Here is a 25,669-nt window from a genome sequence, read left to right on the forward strand (position 1 = left end):
GAAAATGGTCTTTAGTGGAATTGAGAACAACTATGCAGTTACCAGCAAGTAATCTTTGAAGAAATGGGCAGTAAGGAGGCAATGAAGAAAAACATGGATGTTTTTCATTCACCAATGGAAAATCAGTCATAGACATGAATTCCCTGAAACAAAAGAGAAACTCCTATTTTAAGATGGAAAGGCTGAGTGTGGATTGAAAGACCGGTCAAAATGTTTTGGCTGGTTAAATCAATATGCAATTGACACACAGAGAAAATTATGTGACTTTACATCTGAAACTACTGAAAATACTGGAGAAGGATAAGGAATAAAACAGCTGTTTCCTGCTATAGCTGGGAGGATTTTTCCCCCCCAGATTGACAAAGATAAAGCAACTCTAGACCATAGAAACTTGTCAACTGTAAAATGACTCACACACTGTATATTAACGAAGGTAACTTACAGACAGCAAGGGAATGGCAACTTTCCCAAGAAAATCAGGGGGTTTATCTCCATCTTCATCAAACACAGTCACTTCCAAAATATCATGAATATCTTTAATGGGACTGAAACAAGAAACACACCATGTATTAGATACAAAAACACAAAAGTGAAGTCTGTTCCATGAAGATCTGAAAACACAGTTTCACTAATTAAATCTGTATGTCCTCAGAGTATAAAAGTACCATTTAATTAAATTCCAAAAATTAAATCAAACTGACTGTATTCCCAAACCTTCCATCAGAGAAGATTCAGACATCCATATGGAAAAAAAAAGCCAACTTTTTTACTATGACATTTTCCATGTATATGTGTACTCAAGGGCAGAACTGTTAAAGAAACAGGATAAAGAAAGAGAACAGGGGACAAAATAAGGAGGACAGTGATTTCAAAGTAGCTTCCAAATGACAAGAACAAAAATCAGATTTACTTTACTTTAAACTAATGAAGAATTCCCTTAAAAAAAAAAAAAAAAAAAAAGATGGTCAAAATCACTACTTGCCGAGATCCCTAGAAAGCATCCTATTGTTGAAACACAGAGTACTAAAAGTCTCATGCATATTTACATACTTATAAACAGTTTTTATGTTGACCAGAAGCCAGACATTGGCTACAATGAAACACGGAGCCATGGTCACTGTGTTGACCAAACCAGAGACTTGCATATGGCAATTTGCAAACCTGCTTAGCACAGTTAATCCTCTTCTCATAGATCCTTGGGAAGTTTCTGCTTGGGAACCACCAATTCCATTCAATACGAACTATATTCTTTCAGTTATAAGCACAGACAGAGCATTTCTTCACTGTTGTGAGGCCAGTGTACCACCATTTCACCCAGATTCAAAAAGGGGCCTCCCCCTTGATGGCCAGACGCCTTGGAATCTAAAGCAAACTAGGAATATACCCAGCCTCCTAAATGCCTGAGTCTGAAAAGTGAGCATCACTATGGAGCAGGTCATTCATAGAAACTGGAATATAAGGGGTCTTTGGGAGTCCCTGAGGAATTGCAGATAATCTATATGTTCCAAAAGACTCTGGCAGAATACAAGCCTTCAGATATTAAAATAATGTTGTACCATATAAGCTCCTTGAATTAGAGACAGGTCTACATTTGTAGTTTCCTTTAACCCAGGAATGAAGTAGTCTGGATTTATGGAAGCTTCCTTCTACTCACAGATTAATTTAGTCACTAAAAGACCTACTTTACAAATGCCTCTCCTATAACACTCCCTTGCAGTTCCAAATGGTCTCTTCTATTATTAACACTACACTCTATAAAATGAAAGCATAAAAGGTTTTCAGAAAAAGAAAAACAATAAACTTCACTCTTTGCTCATAAAAATGGACAGGAAGTTCCACTCAAGGGCCCCAGACTGCCCCAAACATATCAGGGATAATTGGTCTCTGAGTTAAAGCAGCTCTTTGATACTGCAGGGGCTAAAGTACTTACAATGTAAAAACTTTGTTCCACTCAGGGTTGAGGTTTTTGTAAATGGTATGTGTCTGAAGTCGGTCATTTCCCAACTCCAACAAGCAAAAGGGATCGCTCTTCCCTGCAAAGAGAACACAGACGTGGGTCAGAGACAAAGGAATCTCCTTGGTCAGAGGCAAGTGAATCTCAAAAGTGACAGAGGCAAAGTGAACAAAAGTCATGCACTTTTTTTCCAATTATTATTATTACTTTTTATTTTATATTTCAGTATAGTTGATTTACAATGCTGTGTTGGTTTCAGGTGTACAGCAAAGTGATTCAGTTATACATATACCTATATCTATTCTTTTTCCAATTCTTTTCCCATTTAGGTTATTACAGAATACTGAGTAGAGTTCCCTGTACTATACAGTAGGGCCTTGTTGATTGTATATTTTATGTATAGTAGTGTGTATATGTTCATCCCAAACTCCTAATTTATCCCTCACCCCACCTTTCCCCTTTGGTAACTGTAAATTTGTTTTCTAAATCTATGAGTCTGTTTCTGTTTTGTAAATAAGTTCATTTGTATCATTTTTTAGATTCCACATATTGTAACAATAAAATTGGGCTTGCTGATAGAGAGCAGACTTGTGGTTGCCAAGGGGGAGGGGATGTGAGGGAGGGATGGATTGGGAGTTTGGGGTTAGCAGATGCAAACTATTAGATATAGATTGGATAAACAACAAAGTCCTACTGTATATTCAATACCTTGTGATAAACCATAATAAAAAAGAATATGTAAAAGAATGTGTATATATACATATGTATAACCATCACTTTGCTGTACAGCAGAAATTAACACAGCACTTTAAATCAACTACACTTCAATTAAAAAGATATTGTGCTTGCTAAAAGACTGAATGTGAGCCTCTCTTTTTAGCAAGCCGTGTAAGCCCGGTGTGGGAATTCGGGAGGTGGACAGACATATAGGTGTCAGCGCACTTATTGGACTGGGACTGACACACAACCCAGATGCAGCCTTGAGAGCAATGGCAACACTGGTTTCACAAGAGCAGGTGTCAATGTGGCATGTGAGAGAGTCCAAGTTTGTGTTTTGTTTTAAAACAGATGCACATCTCTGTTTCCTTCCTAAATTCTCTTTGAGCCAATATAATTTTTTTCTTTTTTTGGCCACAGTGTGTCTTAGCTGCGGCATGCGGGGTCTTCGTTGAGGCATGCGGGGTCTTCTGTTGCAGCACGCAGGCTCTTCGCTGTGGCACGCGGGCTTCTCTCTAGTTGCGGTGTGCGGGTTTTCTCCCTCTAGTTGTGGCACTCGGGCTCCAGAGCACATGGGCTCTATAGTTTGCAGCACACGGGCTCTCTCGTTGAGCCACATGAGCTCAGTAGTTGTGGTGCGCGGGCCTAGTTGCCTCGCGGCATGTGGGATCCTAGTTCCCCAACCAGGGATTGAACCCGCATCCCCTGCATTGGAAGGTGGCTTCTTTACCACTGGACCACCAGGGAAGTCCCTGAATGAATATAATTACTCATCTACAACTGGAAGTCTATGATAACTTACATGCTTCTACAAGGTGATAAGAGAAATGAGAAAAAGTGTAACCATGGCTATTTAGGAGTTAAAACTCTGCTCTGGAGTGAGTGGCCACACACACATATGATCTTATATATTTAGTAAATGGTGAGAATACACATGGGACATTTTTGGTGCTCAGACACATGCAGAAGTCTAATTTCATAAGGTTAAGTTAAAAGTTTTTATCTTAAAAAATAATGAAGCTTAACTTTCACTTCTCCCATCTCACCTCTTCTTCCACCCTACCTCACACAGCCTCCAAAAGAAAAAAAAATAAAAAGATTAGAAAATCCTGAATCCAAAGGGGAACACAGAAAGTTACCACATAAGAAGTCTCTCCCCTTCTGTTGGGCTTGGCAGAGGGATCCAGAGTTGAAACCGTCAGGGTCTTTAACGTTCGCAGGACAGGATCACATGGCCTACCTCTGCGCACACTGGTGCTTTACAAAGCGGTGTGTACTAAATTAATTGGGGGCAAAAGGACAGATATGCCTCCAACAAATGGCCAAGGAATCCCAGACCAGGGCCTAACTCAGAAAGTGCTCAGGCCACTTGACCTACTGGCCTACCATTCAGGTCACTGAACCTACATCTAATTCACTTAATAACCAGGAGCTCTGAAGCACTGCAAGTCATTAGAGAGACACATGTGCAGGAGCCAGCATGAAGATGATATTTCAAAAAATGGAAGAAAAGAAGAGCAGCTGCATGGCTAAGAGTTAGTGTTAAACAGGAGATTCCATTCAACTGACTAGTGGCCTGGATACTTAGATGCTTGGCCAAAGCTTTTAAGTCAAGGCTATTATCTCAGTGGCCAGCAGACAGCGATCGAGCCATGGACACAGATGAATGCACTGGGGTCATCACTTACAAATAATGGAAATGATCCCTGTCTAAATTTAGCAGAAAAGGAATTTATTAAAATAATAGCAAGCAGCTCTCAGGATCAGACCACAGATTGGAGAATCAGGCTAGAAAAATCACTGGAAACCAAAGAATGCTGAGGGATGCTCAGGCACAGAATCTCGGTCAAACTCTCACCCCAGGAAAAGTCTGGCGTGGCCTCTGCTTCCCAGGAAAACTGGCCCCACCGACACTTCCGACCCCAGCACCTAAATGTAGCTGCTTCTAATATGAATTCTCCACTCCCGCTTCTTTGCCTCACTTGATGTAGATGTAAAGGGATTGCCCCTGCCTAGCAAATCCTCATGCCCTAACTTCCAGGGCTCAGAATGGGAGTACATACTGGCTTTCCACCACATGAAAGTGGCTCTGAGCCCTTCCCTAAAACATTCGATGAGATGCACCCCAAACCTAGAAGGGGTTTCAGATGTTGGGCAGCCCAAATCAAACATACACACAAATCCACCTGCATCTGTAAAAAGTCTTGCTTCTTTAAGACATTTTACTCAGCCATCAAAAAGTGAAATAACACAATTTGCAGCAACATGGATGGACCTAGAGATTATCATACTAAGTGAACTAAGTCAGACAGAGAAAGGCAAATATCACATAATATCACTTACTTGCGGAATCTAAAAAAAAAGGGTACATTTTGTAACTTTCTTGTTTCTAGTTGTGGCCTTTTCTTTTCTGCCTAGATAAATTCCTTTAGCATTTGTTGTAAAGCTGGTTAAAAAATTTTGATACAAATGAACTTATTTGCCATGCATAAATAGACTCACCTACACAGAAAACTTTGGTAACTTACACAGTTACCAAAGGGGATGGAGGTGGGGAGATAAATTCGGAATTTGGGATTAACACACTACTATATAAAACAGATAAACAACAAGGACCTACTGGATAGCACAGGAAATATATTCAATATCTCATAATAACCTATAATGGAAAAGAATCTGATTCATATGTGTATAACTGAATCACTCTGCTGTGCACTTGAAACTAACACAACACTGTAAATTCACTACACTTCAATTTCTTTAAAAAGGCAGTTTAAGTCTGGGACTGTGTTTCACGGGGCACAGGGTAGGGGTCGGGTGACAGTGCAGAAGGTCATGACATCTCTCGAGTAACATGAAAAGAACATGAACATGAAAGAACACACATGTTCTCATCCTCAACCCTAGCTGAAACCGCTACTTAACCGTTTGTCAGACTGTTGGGAGGTGTCAGGGCTGCTCCTCCAGAGACACTGACATGCCATCCCACCAGCACCGGCTCGGGGGGAACCATCTGACACTTGTAATGAAAGCCCGGGGGTTCCTCCACAGAGACGTGGAGAGGGTCTGGGCCTGTGTCTGCACAGGTGGGCTGAGCCCTGCCTCCCCCCCGCCCCTCCAGCACACTCTTCCGCTATTCCAGCTAATAAGGAACAGCCTTCCTTCCAGGAACCGGGAACTTCAGTTGTGTGTCTCCAAGGAACACACTGCGCCGACTCTCTGAAGATAATTCCATCAAAGCTCATTAAATTGCTGCATTTATTAATATTACAGTATAAACAGGCAGAGAGGAGGAAGAAGAAGCGAAGACATTAACACATTTATAGAGTAATGTATATACACTTTAGGATTGATTTCTTGCCCTTCAAAGATTCCAGATAGACAGGGACTTTCAAAAAAATTTAAATAGGGCTTCCCTGGTGGCACAGTGGTTGAGAGTCCGCCTGCCGATGCAGGGGACACAGGTTCGTGCCCCGGTCCGGGAGGATACCCCATGCCGCGGAGCGGCTGGGCCCGTGAGCCATGGCCGCTGAGACTGCAAGTCCGAAGCCTGTGCTCCGCAGCGGGAGAGGCCACAGCAGTGAGAGGTCCACATACCGCAGAAATAAATAAATAAATAAATAAATAATGAGTATTTTTATTCAATCATGATAAAACGATCTCCCGTCACAAATGTTTCCCAAGAGTACCAAGCAAACAGTACCAGACAAAGTGACATATATACACTTGGGTCTGCACTTTTGCTCTTTGCTCTACCTGTTTTTACAGGTAAAACATCTAGATGACCTCTTCTACATCCAGATGCCGTGTCACCTTGACACGGCTATACCACTGGTGATTCAGATTCACAGTGGGGTGGTGTTTTAGCACCTTGCTCTCAATAGCCTTTGCTATTTTTGAACAGCACGTTAAAATTCATTTGTATTCCTTGAATGGCAAGTGGAGGTTCCTCGCTTAAATAATTTTACCTTTATATTAGTTACAGAAGTTGAACGACAAGCAATAAAAGTATTTTAGAGGTCAAATCATTCATCCAACAAATATTTATTGAGCGCCCATTCTGCTCTTGGCACTGAACCAGGCCGGCCCCAATGTACACAGACCACCAAGTCATTACCTTCAAGGAACTCTCATAATAATCATGCTTTTCAGCAAATGTCACCTTTCCAGTGAAAACTTCACTCACACCCTCTGCCATAGGACTAAGCTGTTGCCCTCTGTGATCTCCAACTGTATATCTTCCTTGCCCCTTTTCAACTGCACACCTGTACACCTCTGTTCTGTATTTAGCCCTGTATTTCATTTAAGGGGCCCACTGCAGGCACAACCAAGGTATGCGTGCCCCTCTCATGCCCTGTGAAGGGTGTCCTGGCCCAGTGACAGAAGGCACCAGGGGACTTCGGGCTCTGCTGATGGGTGTTGGCTGGAGGGAGCCAGGCTCCTCCCACTCTGTGCAAAAAAAGATGCTTCATGCAGGTTCTTCTTTAATCTTCACGTCCATTCTATGAGGTAAGGTATGTCTGTGCCATTTTGCAGATGAGGAAACTAAAGTTCAGAGACATTTAATTTGGTTGGTTAAAGTCCAGAAAGATTTCACAGTGGAGGTGAATTCTAAGCAAGGTTTAGGAGGAGACTGATTCAGTTAAAAGAAATGGGTAGGTCCTTGCTGAGGAGATAGGGGCAGATCGGAGCCTAACATTCATTAAGTAGATGGATAGATAGATAGATAGATAATAGATAGATAGATACAGATATAGATACATATATATGCATACATACAGCTAAATAGTGGTGATCAGGAAATATAAGATATGGGTGGATAAAGGAAGAGACTGGCTGGAAGCCTGGAAGGCCATGACTGTGTGCTTTTTAAAAAAATTTTATTTCTTTTTACTTATCAAGCAGCCAGGAGCCACCAAAGACTGTCAACACAAGGTGCAAGAACTTCTAGAGGAAGGTAATTCCTGAAGCTAACTGTGGAGCATTATAGCTCAGGCTAGGGGCGGATGTGGGAGTGGGGACAACAGCCATTCCAGACTTCATTTCCAAAATCTCTCCCTTCAATTCTTGCCCCCAGCCGTCTGTTGATAAACCTTACTTTTGCATATTGGAGCCAGTTCTATAGTGTTCATTCTGAAAATCTGTGATCTCTGACAACTTATCCCACACCATCCATCCTGATCTAGCTTCTATTTCCTAACCTTTATCAAGTCGGCGTGTCTGTGCCCCACCCGTGGCCAGCACACAGAGGTACGGGGCTCAGTCATGCTTCCTAACTCTGCGTGTGGAATGGCTTCCCCCTGCAATGCTCTCCCAAGACCCATTCCTCTCCAAAAAAAAAAAAAAAAAGAACACAAAAAGGACCAACTAACCTCCGAGGCCTAGTTCAAATGCATCATCTGCATGGAACTTTCTCTGCCACCTTAAACTCCAGGGAGCTCCCCACTTAATCTCCTATGATCATTAGTTTGGGCATCATAATGCCACACCGTATGATGTGCCTGCTCCTCCCTTCAACAAATAATTTATGGTTTACTAAAATGTGGAAAGTACTGTGCTGGGCTGTGAGATGGACTTTAAAGAAAGAGAAAACACTGATCTTTATTCCTTCTGGACCTAACTTTCAAGTATCTCCTGCCTTCCCGAGTGGGTTGCAAGCATCTCTAATCCAAACAATGGCCTCGGTGGCATCCTGCAGATGAGGATGGATTGCTTCACCGCGGCAGACATCCAGAGCTGGGGACAGACAGGTCTCACTTAGGACTGTGAGGTCCGCAAAGAAAGAGGACACTATTACTGAAATGTTTTTTAACTACATTTCTGATGTTGTAATATTCTAGCACAAACAAGAACTGATGACATGAGAATTTCTCCTTCTTCTAATTCCATTCCCCTGTCACCGCTCAAGCTCCATAAAGCACCATCATCCACTGAATCTGCCTAACATCTCCCCATTTTCAGTCTTGCACCCCCAAACCCCTTGCTCTTTGCAGCCACCAGAATAAACTCGTATTTAAGTTCATATCAGATCATATCAGTTCCCTACTTAGAAAGGTCTCTAATTTCTTCACCTGGACCCCATGTTCCTATATAATCCGGTCCCGTCTAATAACAATAGCCTCCTTGCCCCTGAGGGTCCCCTTGCTCTGTTCTCCAGTTTCACTTGCTTTTCTGCATGTCTTAGGAAAGCCCTGCAGGCTTTGGAACATGCTGTTCCCTCATTTGAAAACTGCTTTTCCTTCAGCTCTACTGTGCTAATCCCTCCTTATCCCTGACACCTCAGCTAAAACATCACTTCCTGCAGGAGTCAGGTGTCCCTTTAATGAACCTGGACACCTGTTCTTGACCTTGACAGTATCATTGTCATTAGATGCCACTGGGTTAGCAGTCACTCCATGTGAAGGCAGGGACCAATTCCTCTCCCCCATCATGTCACCAGGACCCACCACAGGCTCACACACAGAGGAGGTATAGTGGCTGAGTAAATGAAGATCTTACTAAGAAGCCAGCCAGTAAGATCAGTTGTTAATCAATGAACTGAACTCATTCACTCACAAGGTACCAGGTAAGCTACAAACTGCTAAATCTTCGATAAACTCCCAAACTTTACATCAACTAGAGTTCATGTTCCTTGGCAGACTGCTAAAGCAGATGGCCTGCCAGGGCAGATTTGTATCATTTTTTACGTGTTTTTAAAAAGTTGGTCTTGATTTGGGTTCATCTAGCCATGAGGTTCTCATGAAAATTAAGAGCTCTGAATCACTATGGCTGAGCTTCCTAGAAATTCAATTACAGCCAACCCTTTGAAAATGGGGCATCTTTAAGAGGGGACATATTGCTATGAATATAGCTTCAAACAGCAGACAATGAAAACAAACTAGAAAATGGACATGTGACTTAAAATTCCCAACGAACAACAACCATAGGACTATTTTATTTCTCTTTTGATACAAGCAGTCTTATGTTTCAAAAAAACCCAGAACAACAGAAAACAAAGCTAGTGTTATAATTTACAGAAACTACTCAAACGTCAGTATTACAGCATATGGCTGGAATATTTCTACGCTATAATATGGTATCTAACTGCAGTATTTTGGTCAACAGTTTCTCAAAACAGCACTTTCATATACAACAAAAAATTGATGAGCTCATAAAAGCATTTTATATCGATAAAACTATTATCCATATTATCAAAATATGAATACAAGCACTAAACTGGTTTAAGTATGACAATTTTCCTACCATGAAGCATGTTTTTTCTTCACTTTTATCAGGCAATAGAAACAGAAACAAAAAGAAACAAACATCATAGAGTGGTAACTATAGATTTCTAAAAGTGGTTGAAAAGCTAAAAGTGATTAGCAACGCTGATATTTCCAACATTATTTAAAATTAGAGAAATCATAAACAAATACCAAGAAGACAATAACCTGTGAAATTCCCCAGGTCAACTGTACTCTAAAAAAAAATAAATTTAACAAAGAATGGGAATAGCATTTATTGAGCATGTAATATGTGTCAGGTATGCTCATTTAGGTTTTAACTCTCAAAATACCCATGAGAAGCTGGAGGCTTAAGTGGACCCAAGGCTGGAATGTGGTAGAACCAAGATTTACACATCTGTTTCTATACATCTTCTATACCATAATACATGGGGATTAAAATGAAAGGCAGCTACCATAAAAATAAAGAGCAAATAAAATGGGGAATAATTTTCATCTTCAGTGAATAAATTATTGAACTGAACATTAATTTACCCAAAGCATGAGGTTCAGTCTCTTGGAAAGGGATCATGTACTTAACGAATGAATAGAGAACTTTACCAGTCATGGGAGAGCAACCCTGCATGTGGAACAGAGAGCTCCTCCTAATGGCATTGTCAAGGAACCATTCAACTGAAAACGCCACCCAATTTTGAGCAAGGTCCTCATCCACATCAATGATACTCACTGCCCCCTAGAGAAGGAAGAGTGAAGTGATCACAAGCTCCCTACAGGTAGGTGTGTCTGATCTGTAGTAGATGCTCAATGAACATTTCTTGAAGATCACTAGATCTACCCACCAAGGTGACTTTTCTTAAATTAAGACAAACTCAAAAAGCATTTGGAAAACTACACTGGGCTCCCTGAAAAGAAGTATCGAGTTCTTGAATTAAATGTGTCTTTGTTCTCCTGGATCAGGCACTGTTATGGCCCCTGACATGCTTATTTATCACATAAGACTACTTCCCCATAACTCATATTTTTTGTTTGAAAACATAAGTCTTTTCCATTCCTCTGATAAAGATTCTCTAATTACAAGATTCTGTTAATTTGGTAGTTGTCTTACTAACATTGGAAACGGTGAAAGGGTCCAAGTGACAATCTTACAGCCAAGAAGTAAAAAAATATCCAGATATATTTGGAAAATGTTTGCGTTTTATGGGTGGGTTTTGTATGGCAAAAAGTAACAAAAAATCGCAATGATAAAAAAGACCCCTGGAGAACAGTAACTCCAAATTGTGAGGAAAGATGGCTATTTCCAGTTTTGCTCCTTCATTGCCTCCTGATAATTCCCCAGCTTCTCCTCATGACATACAGCGTATTATGACAGGAACATGAAAAATTAAGATGGGATTGTGCTATACCAAAAGAAGGGCCATTGAGACCCACACCCTATTATGCTATGTTGTTACAACACTTACTATCATCCTATATGGAGGTGGGCTTGCAATGCTGTTCTCCTTGCTCTTTTGCCACTGCTGGCATGACGAGGTAAAGAAAACTCTCCTAAGCTTCTATCACCCCTATTTTATGTCAGAATACTTAATGGCTAGGGTCATCTTGGTGGTGTTAACAGGGTGGAGGAATAAAGCGGAGGGAGACTAAAGAATAACACATCCTGCCACTGGAAGATTCCTTAAGGAGAAGGGTGTTAATATATAAGAACTCTTTTAGAACAAAATTAATATATAGAAAGCTTAATCAGTAGGGAGGAAGATGTGTGAAACCCACATTTTGATTCTAAGAATATACGAGAAGGGTCACTGACTAAGTGCGGAATTTTGGCAGGTGCGTTATGCAAATAGAGGCCGTGATGGTTTCAGTACTGATACACGGAAGGAGCCCCTCCGTCGTATAATTCTGGAAGCTTCCCCACAATATCCTATCAATTATAACAAGGCTATCCAGAACATTTCTCCATGTATGCATTGAACACAGTAAATACTTTCCTACTCTTCACTGGTGGATCTCCCAGTAGGTAAGATAAGCATTGCCATTTGTACTGAAATACAATTCTGATCAGAAAATATTTCAGTTCCCTAACTATTTTTCTGTTTACCTATTATCTACTTGATTACCTTTTTATAGCCTACGAAACAAACTCTGCATTGTTTTTGTTTGGTTTTTATTGCTATCTTCTCAAAACAGCTGAGTTCTAAGACTAGCGGCAGCTGAGTGAAGTATGTTGGTCTCATTAAACATTACAAACAGCTATGCTCACCTTGAGTTTCAAAGTACAATTTATCATCTGTTTTGTGAATCAAGGCTATGGCCTTGTTTACTACAGAAGAACTGACATCAGACAGGATAACCTATTACTTAAAAATTTTAGGTTACATTGGACACAAGGTGTTTGTGAGACAAATGCTTTAATAAAAATATCTGACAGGCTTTTCTATTAGAATAACTGTGTATGGCTATCCATATCTCATATTGGCTGTAGAGAACATTAAAATATCTTTCACCAATTTTAGAGGGATGGACTGCAAGAGAAGTTAATTACCTCCGATTCTTTAAAATAAAAAGTCTTCTCACTTATATACAAACAAATGTCAGATACATACACAAAAATGCCAAGCTATATATAAATTTAAATTTATTAATTCTAGGGTAGGTTCAATCACACAATAAAATAGCATATTTAGAAAAGAATGAATTCATTTCAAAAAATAATAAATTATCTTTTCTACACATTAGAACACTGAAGCCTTTATCTTTTATAAATATCTTAATATTGGTAACATATCTAGATTTAGGTTATTAATATTAATATTATTAATATTAATAACATTTGGAAAGCTACACTAATTTTTTTCTTTATATAAAAAAGTTAAATTTTTAATTGCAAAGAAGTTCACGTTAGTGCGTGTATATATATAATCTATATATATATGATATATATTATTCCAATGTTCTAAAATACTAGTAAAGTAATGAGGATTCAATTTCCCCCAAGTTTAATTTATTTTTATGGCTACATAACCATAACATCAATAACCACTCATGAGGAATATCCACGTAACTTTGATCCGATTAGCATAAGTGACTGATATTTTCTAATTGCTACTTGCAAAAATATAGATAACTTTAAAATTGGCAAACCACTGATCGCAGGGCTGCCAAGTGCTTTCATTTCTCCTCTAGGACAATAGGTCCCTGCACTCTGCAAACCATAACCTTGACCTCCAAATGGACCACTGCCAAGATCTGCTCCCATGGAGCAGAGTCCCTGAATCTAACTTGAAGTATCAGTTATTATGGTTATTTGGTATTGTTTTCAAGAAACAAACAATCACAGAAAAAAAAAAAAACTATCATGAAAAAAAGTAGGAATGTTGGAATGCTCCCTTTGCACTGTCTAAAACGACCACCATTCTTTGAGAATGCACCTGGTATTCAGAGTAAATGCAGTTCATTTTAATTTGCAGGAGTGAATACTTCGTTCCCTGAGCAAGTGCAATGAAACACTCAGTTAATAAGGCAAGGCTGACTGGAAAATGCTGGGTATAAATAGTTACTTCTTCCTTAAATGTTTCCAGCACTGGCAATGATGAGTACCTCTTCTGATCCATGATCAAGTGAAGGTGGCATTTTTTTTTTCTGCGTGTCAAGTGAATTGGTAACAATAATAACAGCAATAATGTATGAGTCGCCACTATATGATATGGTCGCTAACATCTCGGAGGCATTAATTACATCTCTACTGCTACCGCACAGCAACCTGAATCCACTTATTTTTTCACGAAGAAAAGTTACTTTACAACTCTCTGGAATAGGTCCACTTTGTTGCCCTAAAGCAACACCGTGGTTTGGAACAGACTGGATGAGGCTACCAACCTATAAAGAACATTAGACTGTGAAATTTGATTCTAAGAATAAAGATCGATATGGTCTAAAGACATGCTTAGCTAATGACAAGGATCTTTCCTTCAATTCAGAAGAGTGATGATTTTCTCATAAATAATACAGAGATAGTAAAACACTAGGGCATTAAGCTAAATCTCTTAGCATTATTTGGTTTCTAACCACTGCTTTTTGTTAATGGAATCCTCAGGTACTCACCACCTTCATCCACTCCAAAACTATCTACTGAATATCTTGAATATAAAGAAAATGACAAAATGGTAGCATTTTGCCCCAAAATTATTCTTCTGAAAAGTGGGTTTTGCCTTATCGTCTGATCTTTATAAAAACTTCCATTTTCTAGGTTTCTCTCCTATACACTTTAATAGTCAAAGTACTCTTTGGAGAATTCACGTTGGCCTGAAACAACCTCCATCAATCCTAGTTTTGGGGGTGCTTTATGGAAGTCACCTGATAGGAAGCATAAAATAAGGTAAGTTTTTAAAAAGTATTTCCACATATGGATGTAGTTGTACACAAGCCTTTTAAAAAAATGTTTAATGCATTTCAATTAGTTCCTGGCGAACACAAAATATACAACTACAGAAAGAATATTTGAAAATACTGCTTGAAAGCATAAATGAGTTCTTGGGGCCTGAGACAACGTTTACTGAGACCTCAACGATCACAGATTCAAACAGTGTTGTATCTAAACACTGAGATGGAAGTAAAACACTATTTGCTCTGGAAAACTGGTCGATAACTCTACATGTGCTTTAGGGATGACAAAACTACTGTCAAAGGCACATGAAACGTCTGAATTAAGCATTTTCATAAACTGTAAGTTTCAAAAGGAAAATTTCTAAATCAATCTAAGACTATATAAACATTTGCAAGTAAACTGATGAATATTACAAGTCATTACTGAAGTATTTCATCCACAACCCTGAGAATTTATATATTCATATTGGCTGAAAAAGCATTTTTGGATATTCTCACTGGGCATTTTCCTTAAAATTGAGATCACCTTATTTGGGAGGGCTTATAGAGTAGTGATTTCCATTGGTTCATTTTTTGAAGGAGGGTGAGGAGAACTCTTTTTTTTAAACTAAATTCATATATCCCATCATTTTTGTAATATAAAGTGCTTCTAATTAACATTCTCTTTTCCAGAGTTTGAGCTACCTCAAACTCAGAAGTTCAGAGGTTACACAAATATAGAGAGTAGACCACATTCTAAAATTATGATATAACAACAACAAAAATGCACTAATGCATTAATAGATAGATCCATGTTGTGTAATAGTCTTCATATTCATCAATTTACTTGGTAAATAGCATCTGTCATATAGGTGCTTAAACTGTCAGTCAGTACAAGGGGGTAATTCAGCAAGGAGGCAATGAGTGGAGAGGCGTCCTCTGATCAGACACTGGAACGTTTGGATTACTCTCCTCCATAGTCAAGCATAATTCAGCACAAAGCATGTCAGTTCCAGCCTCTGTCTATAAGTTCCAGGTAGTGAAGCACCGAGAGAAATTTTGTATAAAACAATGGCAATGGTAAAGTGGTTCCATGGCCAAGACTTTGGTTACTGTTACAGAGAAGTGCCAGCCAGCCAGATTTAGGACCCATGTACTGTACCCTGTGAAGAGTAAAACACTGTCTGCACACAGCTCTGCAAGAGAAAAGGCAAGAAGTCAAATCTGCCTTCTGAGGTCCTATAGACAAGCTTCATCAAACATTTAACAAATAAAGAAGTCATGACATGAATCACCCACAAATATCTTTGAGAGCTAAATGGACTAGCACATTATCTAATCGTAGGAAAATTACTTGAAAAAGATCAATTTGCGAAAAATGTGAAGTGAGAGAACTTGTTGTCTGCACCTTTTTTTCTTCTGTGACTCTGAAAGTATGATTGCTCTGTACATGCTTCTACTTAGTAAAACATTTCACTCTGCCACTGGATCACTTCAAAGCAGGAAATAAATAAAAATGAATAAAAAGATGAAAATTTTCTATACCTGAGAAATCTGCTGCTAAGAGATCTACCGCCTTTAAAACCTTCACTTGTAAAATGCCGATGTCCTTCATATTTTTCAGGGAGTTCTGTAAGCTCTGGGGGGAGAAAAGTAGGTCACAAATGAACATAGCTTTCTAATATACTGTTTAATGCCAAAAAATCCCTATAGGAAGTACCTTCTAGATTTATCATCATCTTTCTCATGCAATGCTAAGAAAAGTTCCAATGTGCATTGCATCAGTCAACAGGAAACTTAGGCATTTGCAGCAACCAGATTAAAAGTGACTGAGAATTAATTAACTCCCCTTTCAAAATAAACAAATTACAAAGCACATGCAATCTACTTTTAACATCACCCCCTGGCGATAGTACAGACATCCCACCGGGGAAAATGGGTGTAGAACTACATTCATTCTCTTTTCCCCCTTTCTCTTTAATGAAAATTTTAAATCACCAGAAAAGGCAACATTATTCTGACCTAGTTAGAACAAACTTTATGGATATCAGAGGACTAAACTTGGACCCTTTGTAGATAACTTATTACTACCAGAAAGAGAGTAGGGATGGAAATGGAATGAATTTTCTAGTCCATGTTACAGCCAGCTCATTAGAGACTGAGCATCTAGTACTGCTCTGTAATCACATTTACTTTCATTTTTAGTTTGCATGGCCAAAGCTCTAATATATCTACTGATAATTCTTAAGCATGTATAGAAATATTTAGATGTCTATGCACATCGCATTCTTTAGAAATTGTGCATGAGATAAGAGATAAGCAAATAAATGCTCTTTGCATGCCTCCAAAACACATTTGCTGAAAAAGATGCTGCTTTCAAACCTTTGGATACAGTATTTCTGTCATCATTAGATAAGTAAAAACCTGTGATAAGTGGACCCCAGGGATTTATAGAAGGGTAGTAAAATCCTTGTTATTTAGGCATTTCAGGAAAGAATAACAAAAGCTTAATAATAGCTAAGGTTTGCCTAACGTAAACCTTAGGAAGCACCATTCCTAAGAACTTTTGGAAGTTGTTTCTTCAAACAGTATTTTCAATCTTAAAAACAACAGAAAAAAAACTAGTGTTTAAGCTAAAATGGAAACATCTGAAATAAAGTACTTTCATAATTTAGAGGCAAAATGCCTTTGAAGATTATCTATTCTTAAAACCTAAAAAACAAATCCAGGGGTCTGGAACTTGTGTCTTGTAACACAGTATCTTTCCCTCTAGCATGCTGGTCAGCTCCTTAGCTACAAAAAAAAAAAAAAATTGATATTTTTACTTTGATTACTGGCTTTTCAAATCTCTTTTCAATGAGTACTCCTCGAATCCTGAGACATTATTCAAAGCAGTCATTATGATCTTACCTAATGTCACCTTATAAATGCATGACACTCCTCATGAATTTGGTAAATTGTGCAATTTATCCATGGGAAAGTTTGGGGAAGTGTTTTATTTTCATTTGCTTAACTAAAGTCATCAAAGAGAATATTAAAAGTGGATTTTGTCAAAACTTCTTTAGAGTACATCAACCTTGCATGCAGAATCTTGTGCTGTCATTAAGATCTGTGGCTAGGCTTTGTACTCCTGAAGATAAAGGTTTATTCAATTAATCAATACGCCTGCACAGTGAAGGAGTCTGGAGGCACTAAAGTTTATGCTGAGAATAATACTCCCATTAAATAGGGATTCATCTTTGCTTCACTTCCATGCCACTTTCCTAAAACATGCCTTTCGTGTGTGTGGCAATAAAATAAATGTATTGGTTTACAAAGAAGATGGAATAAAATGAGAATGCAAATAAAGACACCTAGAAAGCCAGAGCACAAAAAATAATGACAAGGACAAAGCCATTTGATTTAAAAATGCTGAGTGGACTTTTAAGCAAATTGCAACTACTTAGGCAAAAATCACAAACTGCTCTTATCCAGGGTAGTATGGAATAAGTCTTTCATGCCTGTCTACGGCTTGGCCTTGCTTTATGAGACACAAGTGCTTTCTCACTTGATCTTAAGAGGTTCTGGAAAAGCATCTACAACATGGCAAACATTAATATTTAGTTTTTAAAGAAGCAACTTTTGTGAACTTATTAAAATTCCTAAAAATGATACAAATGAACTTACTTACAAAATAGAAACAGACTCAGAGACTTGGAAAACAAACTTATGGTTACCAAAGGGAAAACGTGGTGGGGAGGAATAAATTACGAGTTTGGGATTAACATATACACACTACTATATATAAAATAGAAGATCAACAAGGACCTACTATATAGCACAGGGAACTCTACTCAATATTCTGTAGTAACCTATATGGGAAAAGAATCTGAAAAAGAATGGATATATGTGTATGTATAACTGAATCACTTAGCTGTACACCTAAAACTAACACAACATTGCAAATCAACTATATTCCAAAATTAAAATTAAAAAAAAAATAAAATTCCTATTTGCATATACAGACATGCTAAACAACCTTTTGCCCCCTTGAGGATTTCAATTTTCTCCAAAGAGTTCCAGGATACTAAAAAGTCAAATACCTTTTTTTTTTGGCGTTTAAAATAGGAAGGCAAACTCTATAATCTACTGTCACCTTCTCACTAATGCATTAACCTCTAGGGCTGATGTCTTGTTTTAGGAGACATACCATTAAACTTTGGACAAAGATCTCTTTGGAGGCAGTTTTTCAATTCAGAGACTGTTTCAACTTACAAGTGGGGGTGGGTGCGGGGGTCGGGAGGGGTTGTAGCAAGGCAAAGCACTCACGAATCGCTGGGCGATCTGCTTTCTCTCGCTGGGATCTGCCAAGGGGCACACACACAGATCTGAGATGGAGACTCCCGCGCAGGGCGTGAGGGTGACCAGCATCAAGAGCGTCCCCAGGCAGCTCTCCAGCGGCAGCTCCAGGCAGTTGGCTTGCTTCAGTGGGAGGGCTGAGATATCCACTTTACACCTGGAAAAGTTGCAGGAATCAGGGACAGAAAAGCGATTAACGCGTGGCAGCTGCTGAACCTCCAAAGCACCTGATTTTCATTTCATCCTCCCCATGAAGCCTCACGCTGTCTGGGCATGGGCGATTCCAGTTATTAGAAGAGGTGGCAATTAGAGCTTTTGCATGTAATAAATTCATCAAGTATTTCTACTGGAAACACAATTATATATGGGCTGGCTGAGTAGTGAAGGTTGCAAGGGCTCCCCTGGCTGGTAACACTCCATCCCAGCCTAACACACCCTGAATGAAGGAGAGAAAGTGATAAAAAAACCAAAAAACAACAACAACAACAAAAAAAAACAAACAAAGAAAAGGCAGCATGGAGAAAGTGGCAAATGTTGAACCTGAGAAGCAGCAGGTCTGCAGAGAAACGATGAGATCAAGAACTAGGAAGAAAACAGTTTCAAAGTTTCAACACTATGGATGCCGGCTCTAGAAGGCTGCTCTGTGCTGCTCTTGGCTGGTCTTCTACCGGCAAAGAGAATAAGAGACATTGGTTCAAAAAAAAGAAGAAAAGATAGGAGCTTTGCAAGCGGGAGAGGGTTAATGGAGAAACCATTTTCCTCTAGATTAATGCCGACTGGCCAGTTTTTATTTAAAGAAATGTGTTAAGGTGTTTTCCTAATAGGCATAGTTCCACAGGATTTCCCCAGGTGGGTTTCTGTTAGACAAATGGAGCGTGAAGTGCTACTGATTGATCCCATTTTGGCGGCACTGCCAGAAAAGGCTGCACCCATCTGCTATAAATTGCATGTTTTCCGCCTCTTAACAGTCAACTGTTCTGGCGATGTTGAAAACCTCAAACACATTTAAATACAGAAGCAAACACCCATAAGGGGGGGCTGAGGTGCTAAGCCATTTACTTGCTTTGACACGAAAAGTCTGGGATTGCCTGGGCCACACTTGCTTCGTTTATGTGCAGGTAGGTGAGGTAGGCAGGGCTGAGCGGAGTGAGGGAGGGTAGTGTGTGTTTTTCATTCTCATTTGCCATCTCTAGTTTTTGAATAAGATGACTATTCAAGACGTTATTAAAAAATGGAAGCATGGCCTCAGAATGTCTGACAGGAATGGATTCTTACCCTTAATCATCAATGGACTTTATAAATTTGCAGATAATAGGAAATAGGTAAACTTACTTTATATATAAAGCAACGACAATTTTGACGCACATGGATATGGAAAAAGTTCCAGTTTAATACATTTGAAAGAAAGCTTGCAATCCCTTCCCCCCAAAATATCAATATTAAAGGTCTATACCAGCTTTTACCACAGAAGAGAAAATATTTTAATAGTGATATGTACCTATAAAATTAAACATATGTGGGTATTTACTTCCTAATTACAATTCCAGTTACTAGAAGAGGTGGCAATTAGAGCTTTTGCATGTAATAAATTCATCAAGTATTTCTACTGGAAACACATTTATATATATATAATATATATTTTTTAAATAACCCTCTATGATTTGAATCAAAACAATTTCTTTTTCTGTGCAATAAGGGATACTTCAAAGTTAAAGTTCACTACTGTGAAAGGAGGGGTTAGTAAATATTTTCATTTCATAAGCAAGTATGTAAATGGGGAGCTAATTTTGCTTGGAAAGAAAGAAATGTCAAGTGCTTTAACTGTGCCATTTCTACAAAACTAAGCACCCGCAAATTCTGAACAAGTATAGCCGTAGCTCATCTGCTTAGGAATACTTTGCTAAGCATTATTTTCCACTGTTACATACACTTTCATGTAATAAACCTCTTTCTCATGGAAAGATGAATGATCCGAATTTGTAAGACTTTTTCTCTCTGGTGGTCACCTTCATTAGTCCAAAGTAGCAATAACCTATTTATGACACATGCATTTTAATATCATTAATAATGGCATTTTGGTCCTTTGAAGTTTACCTGTTTGTTGTGGTGGTGGTTTTATTTATCTTCTGAACAAAGGAAACGTTACAGGATCTCTGAGAGCAAATAATGTTTGGGAGTCAAAAATGATGTATAATGACGAAAAAGTAATTTTTTTCTTGGATAATTCAAAACGGACCTGACAGCAATTCTCAAACGTCATCTAAAACGACTGTAAGCAATATTAGCAGATCTACAGTAACTTTGCACACTCCCCTCCTGACTGTCTAAAGGCACAGCTTACTTGAACAGAGCGGTTTATTAATTTAAACAAGTGTGAATCACATCCCAGATGAAATGCAAACTAAATATTGAATTTTGTCTCAGAAATTACACATTTTCACAAACTTCTCGGTCATGTCTGCCCACTGTGAAACTTTTCCACCTATCTCAGTTTTAAAGATTATTTCGATAATGAAGAAAGAAACCCTACACAAAACATAGCCTTGCCTATTTTAGATAAAAGAGCCCCATAAACACCAGATGGGGGATTTCAGGACAAACTTAATGGATTCTACATTCCCAGTTAACTATTGAGTGAATTCAATCAAATACTTACTCTTACTTTCTTAGTGACTTGAAAGAGCAAATTAAATTGATACATAGGCATCAGGTCAATCAAAATTAAATCTTGATCCTTCTGCACATAGATTATGACCCTGTTTCTTAGGGTCCCTGCCCCATCATATGAATTAATTGATTCTTAAAACACTGATGTCTTTAGTCTTATGAATTAATGAAAAGCTACCTTCTCCCTAGTGTTAACCACCCGCTCTAAGGATGACTTTCTATAAACTTTCTAGAACTGAACTGCTCTATCCACCTGGCTTCCCCATTCATTTTCACATTCTGGAAGACAGAAGGAAAGATGGGAGTAAGCAGAAATGAATCTCATACAAAACCCTTTCCTCCAGGCCTCCCATTTTTCTCTGTTTCAATCTCAGTCCCCATGGCTTCAGCTCACCCTCACATCTGAAGGAGAACCAGAATGTTCGGGAGGTTAGCCAGAGGCTGAAGAAATATTTACATTAACCCCAAGCTAGGAACTAGCTTGTATGATCAGCAAAAGCAGTAGAAGAAAAAAAAAAAAATTTAAGGACTTTTCTTCCAGAATTTCAGAATACTTTTACCACAATACTCATTGAATCTTCTAAAGAAAGGTTAACTATCGTGAACTAAATGGCTTTCTTTAGGCTCAAGTAAGGATAAATACTCTAAAATCTTTAAGATATAATCATTCTGAAATATATTCATCAAAGACATGTTTAATATAAAAAATCTTGAAAGGAGACTCTGGGCTGCTTCCTTAATTTTCTATAGGGTACCAGATTCTACCCTGAGAAAGTACTAAATAATTTGGTCAGTCTCTTCATTCTTTCTCGTTGCTACTGAAGCACTACAGAATCTGCTGTTCTTTCCCAAGGCTTTCTGTTAACTGTTTAGTTACCAGTTCCAGGAAAAGTGCAGGGTTGGCCCCTAAGAATGCCTAGGAGAAGAGATCCAGCCCCGCTTCCTGGGCAGATCAAAACACCTCCTCCTCCTCCCTTCCTTCTCATTCTTATAAACAATACTTGCTCACTCACTGATTCCAGAATTTTACAGGTATTGTTATATTTTCTCTTCCATTTTGTATCCCCTAAGTTTCTTCCCAAGCTCTACCCAAATGGCAACCTTGTATGAGCAATGATGAAAACTGAGCTTACTACTATGGATGCAAATTTTCTTTGAAAAATAAACTCAGTTTTTAGATATATGGTTTAAAAGGCTCTCATAATGAGTGTTCCAATTATCATTAAAAACCACACCAACATTAATAAGTGACAGGCACTAAGACCATTTTTTCTGTGAAGGGCAAGACAGTAAATATATTTTTAGTTTGTTGGCCACCTGGTCTCTCGCAACTACTCAACTCTCTTCTTGTAGCATGAAAGCAGTAATAGACAATGTACACAAATGAACAAGGCTGTTTTCCAATAAAACTTTATTCAGAAACAAGCAGCCATCTGCATTTGGCCCACGGGCCCTAGTTTGCTGACCCCTAACCTAGAGAAATGCCAGTCATTCAGCTGTGGTGAATTATAGCAATGGAAGTATTTGAAAATTTTTTCCCAGGTTGGTAGCTGACGGTACAAACACATTGATAAAGGTATCAAGAAATACTGACCTAAGAATAATTTAAAAGAAAAAATAACTTTTAACTCACCATAGCCCACGAGACTCTGGCCAACATATCTAAAGACATGTTTGTTAACAAAAACCGATAAAGCAATAAAACTTATAAAACTGTTCTTCTATCTGAGGAAACAATGTGGAAAACACGTGCTCAGGGCATCCATGTAAAACACATGAGTAATGAGCACTAGCAAATTAGGTCTATTCCCGTGGCATCATGTGTGACTCCACAGGCAAGGGGAGTGACCGTGTTCGGACCATCATTCAGCAGGTGCTACACGCTGGCCCTTAGGTGACCAGGAAATCCTCATTCCAAAGTCAGAACTTAGACCATTCAGTCCGAAAGAGCTCCACCACGATAACAAGCTTTGCATTAGGAACATGAAGTAGCAGAGCACTAATGCATCTGTGTCTAGCCAGGAGCTGCTGTGGTTCATCTGCAGGTCATGGAATCCGATGGTTTTGTGACCTCACTCCTGCCTTCCTCTCTAGTTTGATCGCATGACATCACCCACCCTTCTCATTCCTTTCCAGTTTCTCAGCATGTGTTCTCCCTCCTCTCTAAGCCTTTGTCCATGTGGTCCCATCTTCCTGGAAAGTTCTTCCTCCTTGTCAGGCTAACCACCACTCATGTTACAGGTCTCAGCTTAGACTCTCTTCTTCCAGGAAGCTGCCCTTCCACCCCCAAGACGCTGCCCACAACCTAGTGCCTGAGGACAGGATCCACCTCTGAACCCCCAGCACTTGGCAGGATGTCTGATACACGACGTGCTCTATGTTTGTTGAATAAAATGAACGAACGAACAAATGCATCCCAGTGGCAAAATAAAATTCCAAGTCAAAAACTCCAAACTATAAAGTCAGTGTTTTTTTTGTTAACCAACTAAATATTCTGTAGTGTCTATTTCCTCCCCTATCTAAAAAAAGAAAGGGAAATAAATATATGTACTAGGTGCCTCCCAGATTGAAAAGTCTGCGGTTCTATTCACGTGAAGGAAACAAGGACTAAATGACTTTTTTTTTTCCCTCTGCAAGCTTTTTTTTTTCTCTGCATATATTAAAGCCAGTCCCTCTGGCCCACAGGCAGTTAATGTGCTGATTTAGCGTTGTTTCTGACCTCCTGTTCCTGTCTTTCTCCATTAATCCCACCGCATTTTAATGTTTTAATTCAACTCATAATTTTACCATATCAGTCAGCCAAACCTGCTTAAGTTCCACTTGCCATGATAGCTTTTAACCTCTTATTCATTACCATAATTCTATGCTTTATATTATACACTGGTCAGCTTTTCACTTAAATGCAAGGGGAAGAAAAGGGTGCTAGAGTTTTAAACGCTGTACATCTCAGAGGCTAAGGAAGGCGGTGAACAGGAAGAAAATGGTGGCTGCATCATGCCTGGCTGTAAGAGCAGATCAGTGACATGGGGTGCAGACTGTCCAGAGAAATCCTCTAGCCCTGATTCTCCTCTGCACCACAGTCACCAGTAAACTGGTAGCACATCACAGCCACTTTCTGAGGCACCGCGTGGGGCTGAGGATTGGCTCTGAGGCAGCCCAGTTAAAATGAACTTGTGCATTCTCATTCTTAAGTTTCCAAGCTAAATTAATTCTAGAATATTCTGTGACAAATTAATCTCCAGAATCACAGGGAAATGTAAAATATACTTTAAGAAAATGATACGATCATGTTGAAATGGCACAGGTTGACAAGGGGGTTAATCTGTATTTCTACTCTTGCCATTTTGTTTAAAAGTTGGGGCAGGTTATATTTAGCTTTATTTCTTACTCCTCCCTAAAAATTCTCTGTCTCTAGACCACTGATGGACTCAAAAGACTGGCTTTTTTTTGGTGCATGAATAAACAGCTGAATTAGTAAGCACGCTGGTCTGGGAGGGGTGTTGGATTTGCCCAAGCACCTTCATCTTACCAGCCCTGACTTCCTCAGGAGTTACCTGTAGCTCAGTGGAAGCCCACAGGTGGACCATGACACAAGGGATTTCAGAAAGTTCCCCATGACTCAGGAGAGCCTGGAGGAGGCTGGCTACCGGGCGGGGGTGGGCCATGCCTGAACCATCACCAAGCTAGCAACCCACCAATGCCAACGTGATTTCTCTTCACATAACTGACCACTACTCCAGTTTTCTGTCCACAGCTACAAAACCCAGTATTGTTCAGGCTAATCGACACTGCTCAGATCTCCAGTCAACGAATGTCCTTCCCACCATGTCCTAGAAGACAGTCACCGCTCACTCCTACCAAAAAATATTAAAAAAAAGTCTCTCCTGTTTTGAAGAAACAAAAATATGCTGAATTTTAACTAGTGTTTCAGTTACTTAAATGACAGAATTTTAGTTGCAAATGTTGTGGGGATCTATAGTTACCATCCAGAAAAAAAATCTCAAAATTAATAGGAATAATCATAGCTACCAACAAGAGACATTGTTGCCAATTGCCATGATGACCTGCAAATTGGTGGAAAACCCCATTACACAAACAGAAAACCACAAGGAAAGTCACTGCCCAAGGTCACGCAGCTAGCAAACACCGTGGTTACAAGCCAGCCCAAGAAGTACAACTCAGAGGCTGGTGTTCCTTCCCTCACATCAAACTGCCTGGCAGAGGACTTTCTTAGGCCATGCAGGACTTTAAATTACTAGCATCAAGGTGTTATCCAAACACAAAATATGAGACAGGTCTGAGGACAGTTATGACTCATTCAACATTGTCAAAGACCCTTCTCATGCAAAAAGTTATTTCCCAACAGTTGGGAGATAAAATAACTGAGCCTTAGAATTACAACAAAGAA

At 39.2% G+C, this 25,669-nt stretch overlaps 1 protein-coding gene across 5 annotated transcripts in view; it reads right to left on the reverse strand.

The window, feature by feature from the left end:
• The window catches only part of MCTP2 (multiple C2 and transmembrane domain containing 2), a gene marked incomplete at its 3' end in the record, with an annotated part of 246,209 nt that overhangs the window by 107,746 nt on the left and 112,794 nt on the right, over positions 1 to 25,669 (reverse strand). For all 5 annotated transcript variants that reach the window (XM_081228579.1, XM_081228580.1, XM_081228577.1 and 2 more), the window contains 4 exons: positions 18,565 to 18,751; positions 15,802 to 15,895; positions 1,931 to 2,033; positions 443 to 545 (listed from right to left, as the gene is read on the reverse strand). In XM_081228579.1, coding sequence (XP_081084705.1) covers positions 443 to 545; positions 1,931 to 2,033; positions 15,802 to 15,895; positions 18,565 to 18,751 — 487 coding nt within the window. The remainder of the gene's footprint in view (positions 1 to 442; positions 546 to 1,930; positions 2,034 to 15,801; positions 15,896 to 18,564; positions 18,752 to 25,669) is intronic.

This window comes from Mesoplodon bidens, assembly GCF_964165515.1.
Source record: "Mesoplodon bidens genome assembly, chromosome: 3".
Lineage (NCBI taxonomy): Eukaryota > Metazoa > Chordata > Mammalia > Artiodactyla > Ziphiidae > Mesoplodon > Mesoplodon bidens.